General features: G+C 39.3%; 1 protein-coding gene across 1 annotated transcript; it reads right to left on the reverse strand.

Annotated features, from left to right (window-relative positions):
* Positions 1 to 548: 548 nt before the first annotated feature.
* LOC123813633 (eukaryotic translation initiation factor 1-like) lies at positions 549 to 890 on the reverse strand. Its single transcript, XM_045830739.1, has one exon. The coding sequence runs from the start codon at positions 888 to 890 to the stop codon at positions 549 to 551; it is 342 nt and encodes a 113-aa protein (XP_045686695.1).
* Positions 891 to 18,572: the final 17,682 nt, after the last annotated feature.

Below are 18,572 nucleotides of genomic sequence, written 5' to 3' on the forward strand. Positions count from 1 at the left end.
TTGCTTATTTGAGTCTTTTCTCTTTTTTCTTTAGTGGGTATAGCCAGGAGTTTGTAAATTTTATTAATCTTTTCATAGAACCAGAGAACCTTTGTTGCATTAATTTTTGTGTAGTCTTTTTGTTCTCTGTTTCACTCAATTCTGCTCCAATTTTTATTATTTCCATGCTTCTGTTGACTTTGGACTGCTTTTATTCTTCTTTTTCTAGTTCTTTAAGATGTAATGTTAGGTTGTTTACTTGAGATTTTTCTTGTTTCTTAAGATAAGCCTGTAATAATATAACCTTTCCTCTTATTACTCTTTTAGCTGCATCCTAGAAGTTTTGATAGGTTATATTGCCATTCTCATTTGTCTTTCATATCTTTTGATCTCACCTTTTTTTTTTCAGTTTATTGTATAAAGGAGTTACACTAATCCAAGTTAAAAACAGACCCTAAAAGGTTATATTATATAAGCTGTGAGGTTTTCAAACTTGTGACAAGGGACAGAAGGGAAATACTACTCTTTGCAAGGAAACCCTCTCTTAACCTTCAGTGAGCCCAAAGCACTTAAAACCCATGAACCTTTAGCTGGTTGTCCTTAGCCAGTCCAATCTCTGAAAGGAACTTGCAGGTGTTTTGGCATAGTTCATTCTGTAGCTTAATTACCTCTCCAAATTCTTGATGCTCAATTACAGTACCATTGTATGCAAATTTCTTCTTAAATGCTTTTATTAGTTTCTTTTTATTGTATTCATCAATGATCCCTTGGAAGGTAGTAAGGGTCTTCCTGCTGTTTCTCTTTTGAATTCTTACATGGATATAATCCCCAGTGCCAGCAAGAAGCAGATCATCACCCTTACTTGCATCGTCAAAGGGATAGAAAGAGGGGAGGTTATGGATAGCAGACATGCAATATGGTGCCATTTCTTTGGTGGAAACAGTCTGCAGAAAGCTGTGGCAGAAGAAGGCAGGTTGGAGGTACTGGATGTCAGAAAGCAAAGGAGCTCAAGGAGGAGGTTGCTGAGTCCTTAGAGGCAGCTCAGTGACTGGGGCTGATCTCACCTTTTTTCTTCTTTGACCCAGTCATTTTTAGCGGTATGTTGTTTAATCTCCATGTATTTGTGGGGTGTTTTTTTAAATTAAATCAGTTTATCTCTAAAATTATGCTTCACTGGGAAGTAAACTCATTCCTCAGTTTCTCTAGATCACGAACCAGCAAATGTTCTCTTAAAAGGCAAGGTAATAAATATATTTAGCTTTGCAGGCCAAAAGTACTCTGTCACAACTACTCAATTCTGCCATTGTATTTCTAAAGCAGCCATGATCCAGTAAAGCTACTTACAAAAGCAAGCTGGGGACCAGATTTGGCCCTGGAGCTGTGGCTTTCCAACCTCTGCTATAGATGAAATCCCACAGGTTTGTTGCTAATCCTGGGGTACAGGTTCCCACATATCACTAGCACTGCCAAAATATACAAATTAAATCAATATTTTAATACACTGGACTCAACAGAATTTGCAGAAACCAACTTGATTCTTTCACACTGTCCTCCATCCCGTTCTAGGTACTAACTTTTTTTTCTCTCCCCTAGATGAAATCTTAGGCTGGTCTCACAGCTTTTTCGGTCTCTCTTAGATTTTTTTTTCCTGCATACCTTGAAATAGCAAACAGTCCACTACAACATTTTAATCATATAATTCCATTTCTTATACAAGTTCTCCCTTTCCTTCATTGCTGTTCTCCCCACTTAATCCTTTGGTCATTATAGCCTCTACCACCCTTCCAGCCCCCACTATACTCCAGTTTCATTGTTGTCTATGGTCTCTGTGTTAATTTTGCTAACATATATGCTATACGGCCTCATGTTTTATATCTTTTCTAGTGATTGATAATAAGTTATAAATATTGTAGTCCCCAGACTGCGGAACCTCCTTCACCTCCTTATATCCTGTCTATCAGAAAATCTCATTGATTTTACTCTGATATCATCCATACTTCTCCTTCTCCAGTGACTATGCTGTAGTACAATGATCACCCACTTCTGTGAGCTGAATGGGCCCTAAGTGTTTACATCATTCATTTCCTCTTTACCTTCCCCTTGAATTTACTATTCACTCTACAGCAGTGAATAACAGAAAGAATAATCTTCCTGATCCTCCCTTCATACCAACCCAGTCCTTGCTCCTCAAAGCCCCTTTAAAACCTTTATTGACTTGTCATTTGCTCTTAGAATTAAGACACGACTTTTTTTTAAAAGATTTTATTTGTTTACTTTTAGAGAGGGAAGGGAGGGAGATAGAGAGAGAGAGAGAAACATCAACATGTGGTTGCTGGGGGTTATGGCACGTTGGCAACCCAGCGCATGTACCCTGGCTGGGAATCTAACCTGCAACACTTTGGTTTGCAGCCCATGCTCAATCCACTGAGCTACGCCAGCCAGGGCTATGACACGACTTTTTATGATAACATCTTAAAGATAACATCTGCCTGATATGACCTTCTCAACATTCCCAGGCCCACCCAGTCCTGAGAAAGGGTATGTGGCAGAATAGCTGCAATTGATAAAAACTACAGGAGTTGTCAAGAAGGAAGAACATACCCCCACTGGATCTATGGCCTAAAACTTGCAGAAATCCAACATGACAATTAATTTACCTAACTGTAATCTCTAATCTCATTATATGCTTATTGCAACACATTAGCATGCTAAGGGCACAACCCACAAAAACAGAAAGCCCATGCAAAGACACAAAATGGCCAACAGAGTTCCTCTGAGAAATGTCTACATTTTTTTTCCTGGGGAGATGCTGAATATCTTCTCCCACGTGAAATACCCTAATTCCTGATTAAATGAACCTCAAAAAAGGAAACAAATTCCACTGAAAGGGGGTGACTTTATCTGTGGAATAGCCCACTCTCTGTCTTACTATGTCACTAATAAGCTTACTTTCACTTTAAAATCTATGCTGGCTCACAGTTGAATTCTTTCCTCCACAAAGCCAAGAACTCACCATGGATGAGGTCCTCAGACCCTGGAACACTTGCATCAGTACTACCCTCCCATCATTCACACCCCTTCAGCCACCCTGGTTATATTTTAAATCCTTATATTCATCTCCCCTTCCTACCAGAAGTCCATGCTACTACATCTGTCTGCACACTCTTTTCTCTACATTTCCCTTCATTAACTAATTTTAAACCTTCCTACTATTACAGTAGGTAGTTGTTTAATTAGTTATTAACAAAGTAAGGGAGTAAATGGAATCAGACATTAAACCTGATTAACTAGGAAGCTGCATCGGGCATTAAGTCTGATTAAGTCTGGAAGCTACTACTTCCGCACACTCCAGGGGACAGCCACATTGCTCTGCCAAGAGGATTAACATCCCTCCATCCCCCACCAAGTAGGGAGGAAGGACTGGCTTTCTAATCTCTCCTGGGGAACAATCAGCTCCTTTCCATAGGTTACTGGGGGAAGGGATAAACCAGTAAAGTTGAAATTCCTCTGCTGAAGCATGTGCAGTAAAAGTCTGATGTCCATACAAAACTATGAGGCATGGCAGTAAGAGCCAAAATAATGATCATAAAGGGGAGTTTGTCCTGGGAAAATCTAGGAAAAAATTGAATAGGATAACAGCACAGAAACCTGGAAGGTCCAAGAAAGGGATTGGATAGGGGGAGGGCCCAGCACAAGCCCTTGAAGAATTAGAAAGAAGATTGGTTAGTTTTAATGAAAGCTTACCCCTTCCCAAATCAAAGGAAATATAATCAGAGCTTAACTAAGGGGCTCATTCACGTTCTTTCTTTCTGTGTAGCAGTGGCACAGGTTTTGCTCTGGCAGCCTTGAAGCTGAATCACGGTGCCCAAAATGAGTGTAACAGAGACTAAATTATACTACTGAGACTTCATATGCCAATTTGGGCTAATGGCACAGCAGCTCTGGGTCCTGGACCTCCTCCTGAGCTTGGTGTGGCCCCAGAGGCCCTGCAGTGAGATGGAGCTTAGCCACCTGCTTGGGGATGAGACATTGGGCACCAGGTGGCAGTCTTTTGTTTTCCCTCTAATAAATCTTGCCTCAAGTCCCCATGGGTTCCCAAAACACATTTCCCATGACTCAGTAAAAGAATCCTATCTCCACTAGCAACTCTACCTCAGTTCAATTGTCATCTTCTCTAATTTGACTTAAAAAAACATTTTGAGATGCCCTGACTGGTGTGGCTCAGTGGGGTCGGGCATCATCCTACAAACCAAAAGATCACCAGTTTGATTCCCAGTCAGGGTACATGCCTGAGTTGTGGGCCAGGTCCCCAGTTGCGGGCATGTAAGGGATAACCAAATGATGTTTCTCTCACATATCATGTTTCTAGTCCTCTCTTCCTCCCTCCCTTTACCTCTCTAAAAAAAAATAAGTAAAGTCTTTTAAAAAATAAAATAAAAATTTTTAAGAAAGACATTATGGACAAAATAACACATTAACTATGTGTGTTTGCAGTTGCATTTGCTATTTTTCACTTAATTGTATCAGGTAAGGTGTTTTCATAAGTAAACAAAATTTCAAGCCCTGGCTGGCATAGCTCAGTGGATTGAGCACAGGCTGCAAACCAAAGTGTCGCAGGTTCGATTCCCAGTCAGGGTACATGCCTGGGTTGCAGGCCATGACCCCCAGCAACCACACATTGATGTTTCTCTTTCTCTCTCTATCTCCCTCCCTTCCCTCTCTAAAAATAAATAAATAAATAAAATCTTTAAAAAAATTTCATATCAGACTGGCTTGAACTATCAAAGATATTTCTTAATTTATAAAACAGAAAATTTCAAAAGTAGAGCGTTTTCTCTACCATCTCTCTTCTCTGAAGTTGGTCATGTCTGCCCTTCACATGGGTTGCTTTGTTCTTAGGCTCACTTCATTGTAACAGCAAAATAGGGCATTTCAATTTCAGACTTTGTACCCTTGTGCCACTCTGTCCAGAAGGAAATTGAGAAAGGCTTCTAGCTAAATCACTAAACAGAAACCCTTAGTTTCATTCTCATGGCCCCACTTAGGGAAGAGGATCTTCATTAGTGACAAAGTAGGTGTGCTGATTGGCTTTAACCCATGAGAGCCCACCCTGGAGGCAGTGGTAGTAGGTGGAGTTTATTCACTTATGATTCCTGAGGTGCTTCACTAAGGGAAAGGTTGATTTTCTAAATGAAAGATCAGCCTACTTCAGCAAAATGAGAGGAGATCTGGATGCCTGGAAGCGACCTACTGCTACCACAATGATAAACTGAACATTTCCCCACCTCATTTAATGTGCTGAAACACTTCTTTTAAAATCTTCATAGTCACTATGGTGTAATGTTCCATCCCATGAATCCCATGAATGTAACACCTTAATTTTATTAGTTAGACAAGGAAGTTATTTCCAGTGTTTTGAAATATTACTGCAATGATCGTTCTCCCTCTCTTTCTTTGCTTAGTTTCATCTTTCTCTTCACTATATGCTCCTTATCTATTATAAATAGCTATTTTAAATAATACTAGATAAACATGTTTGTTCATAAGTATTTTTCACCTGATTATCTTCTTAGAATAAATTTATAATGATAGAATTAATGGGTCAAAGGCCAAGATTATTGAAATATAAATTGTCTTTTAAGGAGATTATACCAATTTGTACTGTACAACAGGTACTTAGTGTGTGACTGAGCTAGTTTCTTGACATTCTTACTAATTAACATAACCCCTTCCATTCACAAGTATCAAGTTGTCTGTCACTTCCATGCCTTTCTTTCTATTGTATTCTCAGTCTGGCTAACTCTATCTCCCTTCCAGTGCTCATTGCCCATGTCTTCCAGCTCCTATTTGTTCTAAGTGTTGATCATAACAAATATAACCTATTATAATCATTTGTCCATTTGTTTTTCTCTTAAATTAGACAGTGAATCATTTGAGAGAAAGTATTGTTTATTAATATTCAACCCTATAACCTCACTACTTAGCACTGTTTATAATGTAGGACATACTCAGAACTGTGTTTTAAATTACAGACATGTGGGACTTCCATCCAAGATGGAGGCATAGGTAGATAACTGCACCCTTGCACAACCAAAAGAAGGACAACAACAAATTTAAAAACAAAAAACAACCAGAACTGCCAGAAAATTGAACTGTATGGAAATCTGACAACTAAGGAGTTAAAGAAGAAACATTCATTCAGACTTGTAGGAGGGGCAGAAATGGGCAGCCAGGATGGAATGGATGCAAGGCAAGGTGTCAGCTGGAGGACCAGGTGGCTCCACATTTGTGGGCAGATAAACCAGGAGGAACAACTGGGAAGTAAGACAGACCATGCAACCCAGGTCCTAGCATGGAAAAGAGCCTCAAAACCTCTGACTGTAAAGACCAGTGGGGGCTGTGGCAGTAGAAGAAACTGCCAGTCTCACAGGATATTTCATTGGAGAGACCCATGGGGTCATAGCATGTACAAAAACCTACCCATCCAGAAATCAGCACTAGAAGGGCCCAATTTGCTTGTGGGGAGCAGGGGAATGACTGAAAGTGGGGTGAGTGCCCAACAAGCATCATTGTTCCCTCTCAGAGCCCTCCCCCACATACAGCACCACAACATAGTGACATGGGTTGCCCTGCCCTGCAAATACCTTAGGCTCCCTCTTACAACATAACAGGTGCACTGAGACAAAGAAATATGGCCCAAATGAAAGAACAGATCAAAACTCCAAAGTCACTCCTCATCACTAAGTGATGAAGAGATAGCCAACCCATCAGATGCAGAGTTCAGAACACTGGTAATCAGGATGCTCACAGAACTGGTTGTGTATGCTCACAAAATAGAGGAAAAAGTGAATGCTACACAAAGTGAAATAAAGAAAAGTAGATTGGGAAGCATCAGTGAAGGGAAGGAAACTGGGACTCAAATCAATGGTTTGGACCAGAAGGAAGAAATAAACATTCAACCAGAACAGAATGAAGAAGCAAGATTTCAAAAATATGAGGAGATGCTTAAGACCTTCAGGACAACTTTAAGCACTCCAGTGTCTGAATCATAGGGGTTCCAGAAGGAGAAAAGGAAGAGGAAGAAATTAAAAACTTATTTGAAAACATAATGAACATTTTCTTCTCCAATATGGTGAAGAAAATAGACTTCCAGGAAGTCCAGGAAGCTCAAAGAATCCCAAACAAGTTGGACCTAAAGAAACAAACACCAAGACACATCATAGTTACATTACCCAAGATTAAAGAGTAGGAGAGAATCTTAAAAGCAGTAAGAGAAAAGGAGACAGCTTCCTACAAAACAGTTTCCATAAGACTATCAGCTGATTTCTCAAAAGAAACCTTGCAGGAAAGAAGGGGCTGGAAACAAGTATTTGAAGTCACAAAAGGCAAGGACCTACATCCAAGATTACTCTATCCAGCAAAGCTGTCATTTAGAATGGAAGGGCAGATAAAGTGCTTCCCAGATAAGGTCAAGTTAAAGGAATTCATCATCACCAAGCCTTTATTATATGAAATGTTAAAAGAAGTTATCTAAGAAAAAGAAGTTTATCAAAACTATGAACAGTAAAATGACAACAAACAAGTATTAACAACTGAACCTAAAAATAAATAAGTAAGTAAGTAAGTAAATAAAACTAAGCAAACAACTGGAACAGGAACAGAATCACAGAAATGGAGATCACATGGAGAGTCATCAACAGGGAGAGGGAGGGAGGAGAATGGGGGGAAGGTACAGAGAATAAGAAGCATAAATGGTATGCACAAAATAGGCAGGAGGAGGTTAAGAATAGTATAAGAAATGGAGAAGCCAAAGAACTTATATGTATGATCCATTGACATGAACCTGAGGGTAATCCCGGAGGGAGTGGGGATGCAGGGTGGAGGGGAATAAAGGGGAGAAAAAGTGAGACAACTGTAATAGCATAATCAATAAAATATACTTGAAATAAATAATTAAAATAAATTAATACTTATAATAAATAATTGCAGCAACATCCATCAATCTCCAAAGCTTTGTTGTTGAGTTCAGCCTTGTTCTAGTGTGAATCCCTTGTGGCTGTCACAGATCTAGAGCATCAAGTTTCTCTCAAGAGTACCACAGAGTGTGACTGGTTATGAGAGGCCACCCAGCCAATTCTTTAAGTATCTTTGGGCTTTAAAAGTAGCAAAATATCATCATATCAAGGAAATGAGAACTTGGAGTTGGCTGAGCTCTAAACCAGATGTCATTTCAATCTTCTTCTTCCAGGACCTTTTCACATCTGTCACTTTGCTTGACAGGTTTTGCTATTCAGAGAAGGAGGGGAATTTGAAAGTTAGAAGAATGGGTGTGGATGAAAAAGTCCTGAATCACAAGCTAAGAAACTAGGAGCAGAGGTTATCACTCCTTATTTAGCCAATAAGCTACATTTGAGTCTCTACAAAAAGATGTAAAAATCAGAAACAGACAGAGCTGTTTCAGTTAGTGTGTTTGTTTGTTATTGAATGAAAATATTGCAGAGACATTAGGGCACGGATGAGAGCCAGAGGGGTGATGCAGCCCTGTACCTCTGAGCTTAAACTGGCTTTGGGGCTGAGTAGTGGAAAGAGGCAGAGAGGTGAGGGGTGAGGTGCTGTTCTCATGGCTGCATGAAGTTCAGTGGGCAGCACTGACTCGTGAAAACAAAGTTGTTATTCATACCCTGGCAGCTGGAACAGTGAGGTCTTTGCAAGTGGCTGTGTAGGCAATGGAAGTGGATAATGGAGGAGGAGCCAGAGAGGTTGAGTAGGGCAAATGCCTTCTACCAAATATAGCTGACAACACACCTGAGAAGCCCTTTCAATGACTCCCTTCCGAAAATACATAGGGAGCTTTCTCCTCCTTCCCCTTCATTGGATCCAAGCTTTTGGCCAGTGTACCCAGTGAGTCTGGAGGTGTGATGGGAATAACCAATGTGTCTGAAGTCAAATTTTCAGCATTATGACCAAGGAATTGAGCAACACACACACACACACACACACACACACACACACACACACACAGAATAGTGGAAACCAGTTTTACTGTCAGATAAGGAAATTACAATTAAGGAATATAGAATCTAATAACCCTCCACTAGCAGATTATGACTTGCTGAAGGCTCAGATCATGGTTAGCCTTTCTTAGCAATAAGTATTTTTAATTAAGCCATATACAGTTTTTTCTAGACATAATGCAATTGCACACTAAGTAGACCACAGTAGACCACAGTGCTGTATAAATGTAACTTGTGTATCTACTAGGAAATTAAAAAATGATGTGACTCACCTCACTGCAGTATTTGCATTATTGCAGTGGTCTGGAACTGAACCTGCATTTTCTCCAAGGTACACCTGTAGTGCCAGACTGAATTGGTTTCTAATAGATAAATAAATGATGATAGATGATGGCTGATGGATGATAGATTGATGATAGGTAGATAGATAGATGATAGATTAGATGGATAGATAGATAGACAAAAAGCTAAATACAGGCATATATCTATACATCCACACATAGATTTCCTAGTGTTGCCTTTTGAGAAGCTCTAGCAGTAACAACACTCTGAAAGCCAGAGCTTGATTCCTCAATATCTTCCTCATTAAAAGAAACCAGGGACTCTTGAAGAAATGTCTCTCTCCAGGTCTAGGGCTAGAAAAAAATACATAATGAGACTAAAACTTTTATGTCAGAAAATAATGCAACACCCAAGAATGATGAAAACATCAAAAAGGCATACAAATCAGTTTAAAGGGACACACACTGCAAGGCCTAGGACAATTTGAGTATAAAATAATTACTGTAACATATCATAACCCCCTGGGTAAAACAGGAAGCCATTAGTGCGTGCTGATATGAATGAATAAATAAATGGAGGAGAAGGGAAAGGTCCACTCTACAAATGATTGCCACTAAATAAATCTAGAATGGATGATGGAATTAGCCAATCCCCATTTGATATTGTCTGGCTCAGTCACCATGGTAAGCAGAGACAGCAGGTGTAAGGGGTTGTTCTCCCTCTTTTCTTGATGAGGTTCATTTATCTCTTCACCATATTCACTTTATCATTCTGGATATATTCTTTTCAGTATCATCTCCTTTCCATACCTTATAGTTATTTTTCAGTCCCCAAATGTGACGTCTTCTCAGTTTGATTAAATGGAACCTGCTCTTGAAGCTCTTTCCCCTTTCTCAGTCATTACCATCACTTCTGTCATGGGTCTGGCCTGCATGCCCTTCCCTCATCCCCAGCTGCAGCCCAAATCTATTTCTCTCAGATATGGGCAAAGCCAGATTAATTTCTGTATTATGATTAGGACAATAGATATGGTTTTCCCTTCTTTTCTTCCAATAGCTCATCATACTTGCCCCCATTTAATCTGAAATGCATTTCTTGTAATATTACTGTGGTGTTGGCCCCCACTCAGGGCTTTCCTAGTCCCTTAAGAGTTAAAATAATACAAGTTGTCTAATACCCCATCCTTTACATAGAATGTCTTCTGCACCTGTTAGAAAGATGAGCAAATATGGAGGGGAAAACAGATTATCTAGCACAATTTGTTTCCCTTCCTTTTTTCTTTTATGTCATTGATTTTCATGTCTTATCCTTCACCACAGGAATTATTATTTTGATTGTAAGGTGAAGCAGTGGCCCAAAGATTGGGATTGTAGCTGAGTTCTACTGGCATGATTTTTTTAAGTCTTATGTGACCAATTTAATCATTTGAGCCTTAGTTTCTTCACTGAAAAAAGGGGGATTCAACCTAGTAACTTCTTAGAGCATTTTTTGTTTCTGAGTCCATGTGTCTATGATTCGAGCTTTAAATATTGGAATGTTTATTTTGAGTGTGGTCCTCAAAATTCTTCTCCTCTCTGCTGACACTAAGTGATTTCTTCAAGTCTTGGTTTTCTATACCAACACTCAGATATTTCCAAAAGATATTACCTCCAGTTCCCCTCCCCAATCTCTCCTTTCCTTCCTGCATGAGCTTCCCATCTCCAATGGCCACCTTGATGTCTTTATTTGACTGTTCAATAGACACTACAAACAGAATGTATAGAAGAGAATTCTTCATGTGTCCCCTTCTTCCCTAGTCTTTCCTGTCTCTGTAAATGGCAAAACCATTTGCGTAGTTTTTCAGATGAAAAAAATTAATAAATTTCATTGATTTTCTTTTACTCTCCACATCCAATTTAATAATAATTCCTTTTGATTTTCCTTTAAAAATATATTCAGGTAGACAATTTTTCAGCACTTCACCTCAGTTATGACTACCCCCAGCTATTTTTCCTTCTCCCATGACTTAGTACCACAGTCTTTCTTGTCCCCTTACAGTCTCTGAAGAGCTTTCAAGTTCTTTCTGAAAACTTAAATTTAAGCATATCATTCTCTTGTTTATAATCCTCAGAAGCCTGACAATATACTCGGGAAAATAATACAAAGTTCTTACTATGACATAAAGGCCTTACCAGCCACAGCAGTTGCCCACCTCTCACATTTTATCTTTCATTCCCTCAGTAACAGTCCTTCTGGCTTCTGTATACTCTTTATATGCTGGGGGAGATTGGCTACTGTTTACCAAACCTAGCTCTTCTCCCTCTTGGACACACAGCTTGTTGCATTTTCCACCCTCCCGTATTGCTAGGGGTGCATGTCACTGAGTTCTGGCCAGTGAAATAAGAAAATGTGACACACACTGTTTCCACACTTAGCCCATAGAAACCTCCCACATGATCCAGTTCCTTCATTTGCCAATGGGAGGCAGAGGACTCAGGACCCTAGAGAGTGTGACAGCCACTAGAGCAGGGCCCTGGATCCCTGAGGCAACACCTGGAAGCACACTCACTCAACCCACACTCACCTCTGCTGAGAGCAAGAAATAGGCTTCTTTGTATCAAACCACTGAGTTTTCATGGAAGGAGAAGGTAACATTTGTTAAAACATTTAGTCTCCCATAACTAAAGTATGAACCAAACTTATTCCTAAATCACTTACTTCTTCTGCTTGAAAACTTTTCTCTGTATTCACATGTCCTACTTCATTAGATCTTTTCTTACATGTTACCTTTTCCAAGAGGCCTTCTCTAACTACTCCTATAAATAAAACTAGCCTGCTTCCATCCTTGCCTATTACTCCCCTAAAGTTACAGTAATTTTCCTCAAAGTGCTTTATCATCACCTATTGTTATTGCATATTTAATTATTATTTATTTTTTGTATTTCTGACACAAAAATATAAAATCTGTGAGTATAGTAGTAGCTGTTTCTTTTTTCATTGTTGTGTATAATTTTTACTCAATTATTGCCTAGTACACAGCAGGAACTTTATCAGTAATTGAAAAAAATGAATGAATTTTAGCTGCTCTTTAGCAAGATGACCCTGTTTTAGCCGCCACTGTCACCACAAACCCAATTTCCTCACACCCCATTTTCAGGTGTACAGTAGTACCTATCTTGTCACTTTCCATCACTTAAGTTTTTGCTTCCCTTGTCTTACCTCTAAATGAGGCAGCACACCTCCTGAAAGGTTATATTCTGTCATGGCTTTAAAAGTTGAGAGAAGTGAAAAAACAAAGGCAAACTCCAAGCATAAGAATCTAAACCGGTCTTGGAGCCTGATAGTGAGGAGTGAGAGCACAGCAGCCTCCATGGACTTACACTGAGACTGCCCCACAAGAAGTGTCTCCAGCCCCCATTGTCAAGCAGAATTTTCCAGTTCTCTACTTCTCTCCAGCCCTTGGTAGGTTTTTGGCCTGGGCCCCTTTGGGGTAAAGAATGCTGGTATATGCCATCCTCCCTTATTGTTTTATGATATGTTCCAAGACACCTAGTGGATGCCTGCAACTACAGATTGCATGAAACCCTAAATATACTTTGCATTTTCCTATACATACAGATCTATGATGAAGTTCAATTTATAAATTAGGCACAGTAGGAGATTAGCAATATTTAATGATAAGGTTTGCAGGAACAAGTATAAAAGACACATGGACAATAACAAGGGGGGATGGAAATGGGAGGGAGGGAGGGAGCCTGGGGTGTAGGCTGGGATGGAGATAAAAAGCAGAAAATTGTACTTGAACAACAATTAAAATAAAATAAAATAATAAAAACAAAAAATAAAAAACAATATTTAATAATAAAATAAAATAATTATATTTCTCAAAATACCTTATTGTACAATACTCACCCTTCTTATGATGATGTGAGATGATGCAATGTCTATGCAATGAGATCTGTTGTATTTGAGTTGTACCAACCACAAAACAAGCATGAATTTTCTTTTTTCTTCACAATTTCACAGATGGAAGGTTTATTCTTGCCATAGTTCTGGGCAACTTCAGCATATGATGTTTATCTTTCCTTATTAAGTCAAGAGCTTTTATCACTTAGAGGAAGTACTTTTAGGTACTCTTTGGCATCTCTGAATTGACACCATCACTACTCTTGCACATTGAAGCCATTATTAAATTAAATAGGGGTTAGTTGAACACAAGTACTGTGATACTGTGACAGAGAAGACTACAAAGAGACTAACTGGTGGAGAACATATACAGCGTGAACATGCTGGACAAAGGGGTGATTCACATTCTAGGCAGAGTGGTTGAGATTTCATCATGCCACTCAGAAGAGCACACAATTTAAAGCTTATGAATTGTTTATTTTGGGGATTTTCTATTTAATATTTTCTGAGCTTAACCTCAGAAATTTAATATAACTGAGGTTAACCATGGGTAACTGAAATCATGGGAAGTGAAACCATGGAAAGGGGATACTACTGTGGGTAGCAGTCATACAGCCTTAGGTTCAAAGTCAGGATCAAACCTCATCAGATTCACCATTCAAAGTGGGTCACATTCATTAATTCAACAATATATATCCAGTGTTTTCTATGTGCCACTTTATAGTAAATGATGAAAAAAGTCGTAAGATAGTTGTAGAGGGTGCTACCTCAAGGAGATAGTAATCTAGTTGCAAAAATAGGCATAATTTCACATTTCTTTGGTTACTATTGTTGATGAACTCCCTGATGGAGAAGGGCATTCTTTTTCTATGATGGTTCACATCAGTCCCTAGCCTGATGGAGTCAGGAAACATTTTAAAAATATACCTGGGGTGAAACCTAAAGGTCAAGAAATTAATTGAAACTGGCAACAAGGTGCAAGGGTTATGAGAGTGTACAGGTTGAGCTGGGAAGGTGCCTGCAGTATTTGGAAACGACCCCAAGGCCATAACGGCCAGTACACAGTCAGCAGCATGGAAACTGGTGGGAGGTAGGCGAGGGCAGGATGGGACCCATCTTGTGGGCTAAATTTAGGACCTTGGTGTTATAGGAAGAACAATATAAAAAAATCATTGAAATGTTTGAGCATGGAAGGAGGGAGGACATAATCAGTTCTGCATTTTGTAATGTTTGCTCAGGTTTCAGTGAAGAGAATGTATTATTAGAGGGATATTCATGGAAAGTGGAATGAATCAGGTGTAAGCTATTGCAATATCCAAGTGAAAATCATGATTCATTGGACTACCTGGAGAGAAATAGATGGATTTGAGAGATATTTAGGAGGCATATCACTCAGGCTTCATGATGGATTGGATATGGGCAATGAAGGAGAGGAGTACACCCAAAAAGACACGTGGGTTTCTCATTTGAGCAACTGGGAAAATACTGCTGCCATTCACTGAGATAAGATTCACTGGAAAACAAGGTAGGCTGAGGGACAAGATCATAACTGTGATTTTGGGCTATGTGACTTTGCTGTGGCAGCTACTTGTTATCTGTGAGTCTTGACCTCATGTGTACAATGGTGAAAATGTTACTATCCCAAAGACTGGGTAAGAAGCCTGACATAAGACCCAGCAGAGTAAATGCTCAGCAATGTCAACCCTGCCTCTTCCCTGCCTTTCTTTTTTAATTTATTCAACACATATCAAGCCCACATCTTTTAGGTATGTGTGTGTACCCACTAAGTCCCAACTCTCATGGAGTTTAGGGTCTCAAAGAATGGAGACATGATAAAATATGTGGAGAGCATTCTAGCTAAACACTAGGAAGATAAATAGAACAGGATGAAGCGGAAAGGTGGTGAAACAGAGACAGGGTGTTGTTTTACATAGAACAGCCGAGGAAGTCTCCCTGAGAAGGCTGTTTAAGTATAGACATGATGGAAATAAGGAAGCCAGCCATAAAAATGGTGATGGGAAAGAGAGGTCCAGGCAGTGGGGCAAAACTCAGACTCTGAGGTTCATTTCTCAGCTTGTTCTAGGAGCAGCGCAAGACATGTGTAGCTTGAACCCAGTGAGCAAAGGGAGTGAGGTAGGAGGTGATGATAGAGTAGCCAGGGCTAGATTATGTGAGGTGAGGACTTTGGCTTTTACTCTGAGGGTAAAAGTGAGATAGAAGCCACCGGGGGTGATAGGAGCCACATTCTACAGTGCAGAACATTTTAGCCTAGGCCAGAACTCAGAAGCCTTCCTCAACAGAACCAACTTTCTCTAATGCTCTCTTTCTTCTGTTTCTACTTCAACTCAGTGAACGCACATAGTACAGCTGTAGAATACAATTCATTTTTTTAAATGACATTTATGGAGCATTTACTGTTACTCTCTTCCAGGCCCTCCCACATATTACAAGTGGTTCTGATAGCAGTTTCCACTCATTACAACTTTGCTGGAGATTAACCAGACTGTTAACATGCTTGTATTCATTTCATTGGCTTAAATAATATTCAACCTAGGAAATGGATTTTATTACCTCTATTTTACAGATGAGGAAATTGAGGCTCAGAGGAGTTAAGTAACTTACACAAAGTCACACAGACAAGAAATAGTAGAGCCAGGATTCACCAGATGTGCCTAGGACTTTCAGCCTCCGGGTCCATACTGCTTCCATGGCTCCATGACAAGCTGTCTTAGGGGAACATGAGCTTCTCTTTCAGCATGTTTTATATTAAAAGGAATGAATCTGAAAATAAACAGGCAAATGACGAGCATAAGAGTATGTTCACATTTTTATAATGTGTATCATGAATAATAAATGGGAAGAAAATTTTCAAGCACAAAGTGGGGAAGAACCTTCCAAGCAGAAGGAAGGGCAAAATGTACGTAGTGCTTAAGGAACCATGATACTAAGTACACTTTAAAATCACATAAGATGTGTGTCTGTGTGTCCACACTTATGCATACACATATGTACTGCGGTCCTACTTAAGACCAATTTTAAAGACCCCAAGTCTTTTCTACTAGGCAGCCAGGATTAAAAGTGATGGGTTACATTCAACTTTATCATCCATACCCCCGGCCTCCTCCTCCTTTGTGGGGTCACCTATGGGGGGCTGAGGGATCTACACATTACTTAGTAACTGAGGTGATTCTAATGCAAGTGGTGCAGGGGCTGTGATCTGAGAACCATCTTAGTCACAAATCAATAAGTGGTAATAATGATCATAGTCACCAGAGGCAGCCATTTCTCCTACAGGCAGGAAAAGGATAAAAGGCAGTGCAGGTGTTTAAGAGGAGATGCTGACAAAAGTTAACTGAATGGAAAAAAACATGACTCAGCAGAGCTCATCAGGAACTTCATGGAGCCTTCTGACTTCTAATCAGCCCAGTGCGAAAAAAGCAGTATCCAATACTGCAAAGTATGGAATTCAAAGAATTTCAAATATTTTCAAGGGAAATAAAAAAGTTCCACTTATTTTCAGAGTTTCTCTTTTCCATGTGGTTTCTAAGTGCTTTTAATACAGAGGGCAATAACTCTGGCTTTTTTTTTAATAGAGCACAGCTAATTACCAGACATACCAGCACTGCAAGCATTTAATGCCTGCATAAAACATGGGGCCATAATGAAGATAATTGAAAGTATGACTTTCATCAATATTTAATTAGCATTTGGTGCTAACTCATTATTTCAGTACAATTAATTTGACATCTTACTATATGTCCTGAACAGATTTCAATCCAGAGGGCTGTTTTATTGATGAGACACGTGTAATATCACACAGGCCCCTGCGCAAAGGAAACAATATGAAATATGGGGAGATGATTGGCAGTTTAATCTAGTTCCAAATAGGAAAGCCTAATATAGTAAAACCAAGTAAGTATGTTTATTTAGCAAGGCAAATCCTGTACAAATGAAAATCCGTGGCCTTCTAAGTTCTAGCTGAGTTAATAATCAAATTTAACAGATACAGATTAACAGGAGAAAATGTCCAAAGTTTATTATACAAATGTACATGCAAAAGTGCTATAAGAATAGAGACCCAAGGAGACATTGGCAGTTGAGGTTCACATCCTAAAGCTGAGAGGGGTGGGGGATGGTTTGGAACTTCAAAGGGCAGGAAAGCAATTTACGTGGAGATGAAAAAACAAATGTTTAGTAAATAGATGTTTGCCATGCCATCTTTAGCAATGGGACACAGAGAGGACTTTGAACAAATGGGCCTTGCTAGGTTCCTCCCTATCACCCATGAGTTTGTATTAAACTATGATTATCTGGGATGGTGTCTCTCTTCCTGGATTGGAATTTTTTTAGGCAGATTTAAAACTACTTGTTAGCCTTTTGGCAGGTCATTGGAACATACCCATGGCTCAGTTTATATACATGTGAAAGTGGTAAATAAGTCCCTTAAACAAGTCTCTCAAACTATCTGTGCTAAAGGGACAGTTTTGTGACTTGCATTTTGTTTTGTTAATTTTCAAATGGTTGTGAATGGATAGGTCAGAAGAAGAAGAAGAAGAAGAAGAAGAAGGGGAAGAAGAAGAAGAAAAGGAGGAGGATGACAGGGAAGGGGAGGAGAAGGAAGAAAATACTATGTGCCTAACATTGTTCTGGGCACTGATGTGAGGAAATAGCAAATAAAAACACAGTTTCCTGAGTCCATAAACTTTATTAGTGGCAAGGAAAAAGGTAGATAAGTAAATCCATAAAGAAACACATAATTTGGCATAGTGATAACAGATGTGATAAAAATAAACCAGGTAAGAGGTTTCAGGGTGACAGGAAATGATAAACTGCTTTTAGCAAAGTGGTCCTGAAGGGGTCTTAATGCAAAAAATTTAATAGTTGAAGTTAGAGGGCAAGAAGAGCCAGGCATTCCTGAATCTTGGGGAGGAGTGCCCCAGGCATCTCTGTGACTCTGATTATATCCCAGGCACTAGTGTAGATACTAGGGTGGCAAAGATTGATATGCTACTGCCTCTGAAAAGGTCATTTTCTAATTAACACTCATAATAATTGGAACATTTTAATGTAAGGCAGTTGGGACATTTTATTGCCCTCTTGATTTGACTAGTTGTTCTGAAAAATTAACTTAAAACACCTTTATTGAGCACCTCTATATGCCAGTTCCTCTTCTAAGCAATTTTCATATACTCATGGAAATCCTAAAAGGCAGGTTTGATGATGTTTATTACAATATTATTATTATTGAACAATTAATTAAAAAACATAGAGTAGGTAATTCAAAAATCACTGTAAGTGGGAGAGGAAGAAATAAAACTCCAGTAGTCTGATGACAAACCTAGCACACTTGACTTTTGCATTACACTGAAACTTCTCCTTAGTGTATTAGTAAATATATCCTTCCTCTATGGA

Source organism: Phyllostomus hastatus, unplaced genomic scaffold, assembly GCF_019186645.2.
Source record: "Phyllostomus hastatus isolate PE091 unplaced genomic scaffold, TTU_PhHast_1.1 phas_contig_1, whole genome shotgun sequence".
NCBI lineage: Eukaryota > Metazoa > Chordata > Mammalia > Chiroptera > Phyllostomidae > Phyllostomus > Phyllostomus hastatus.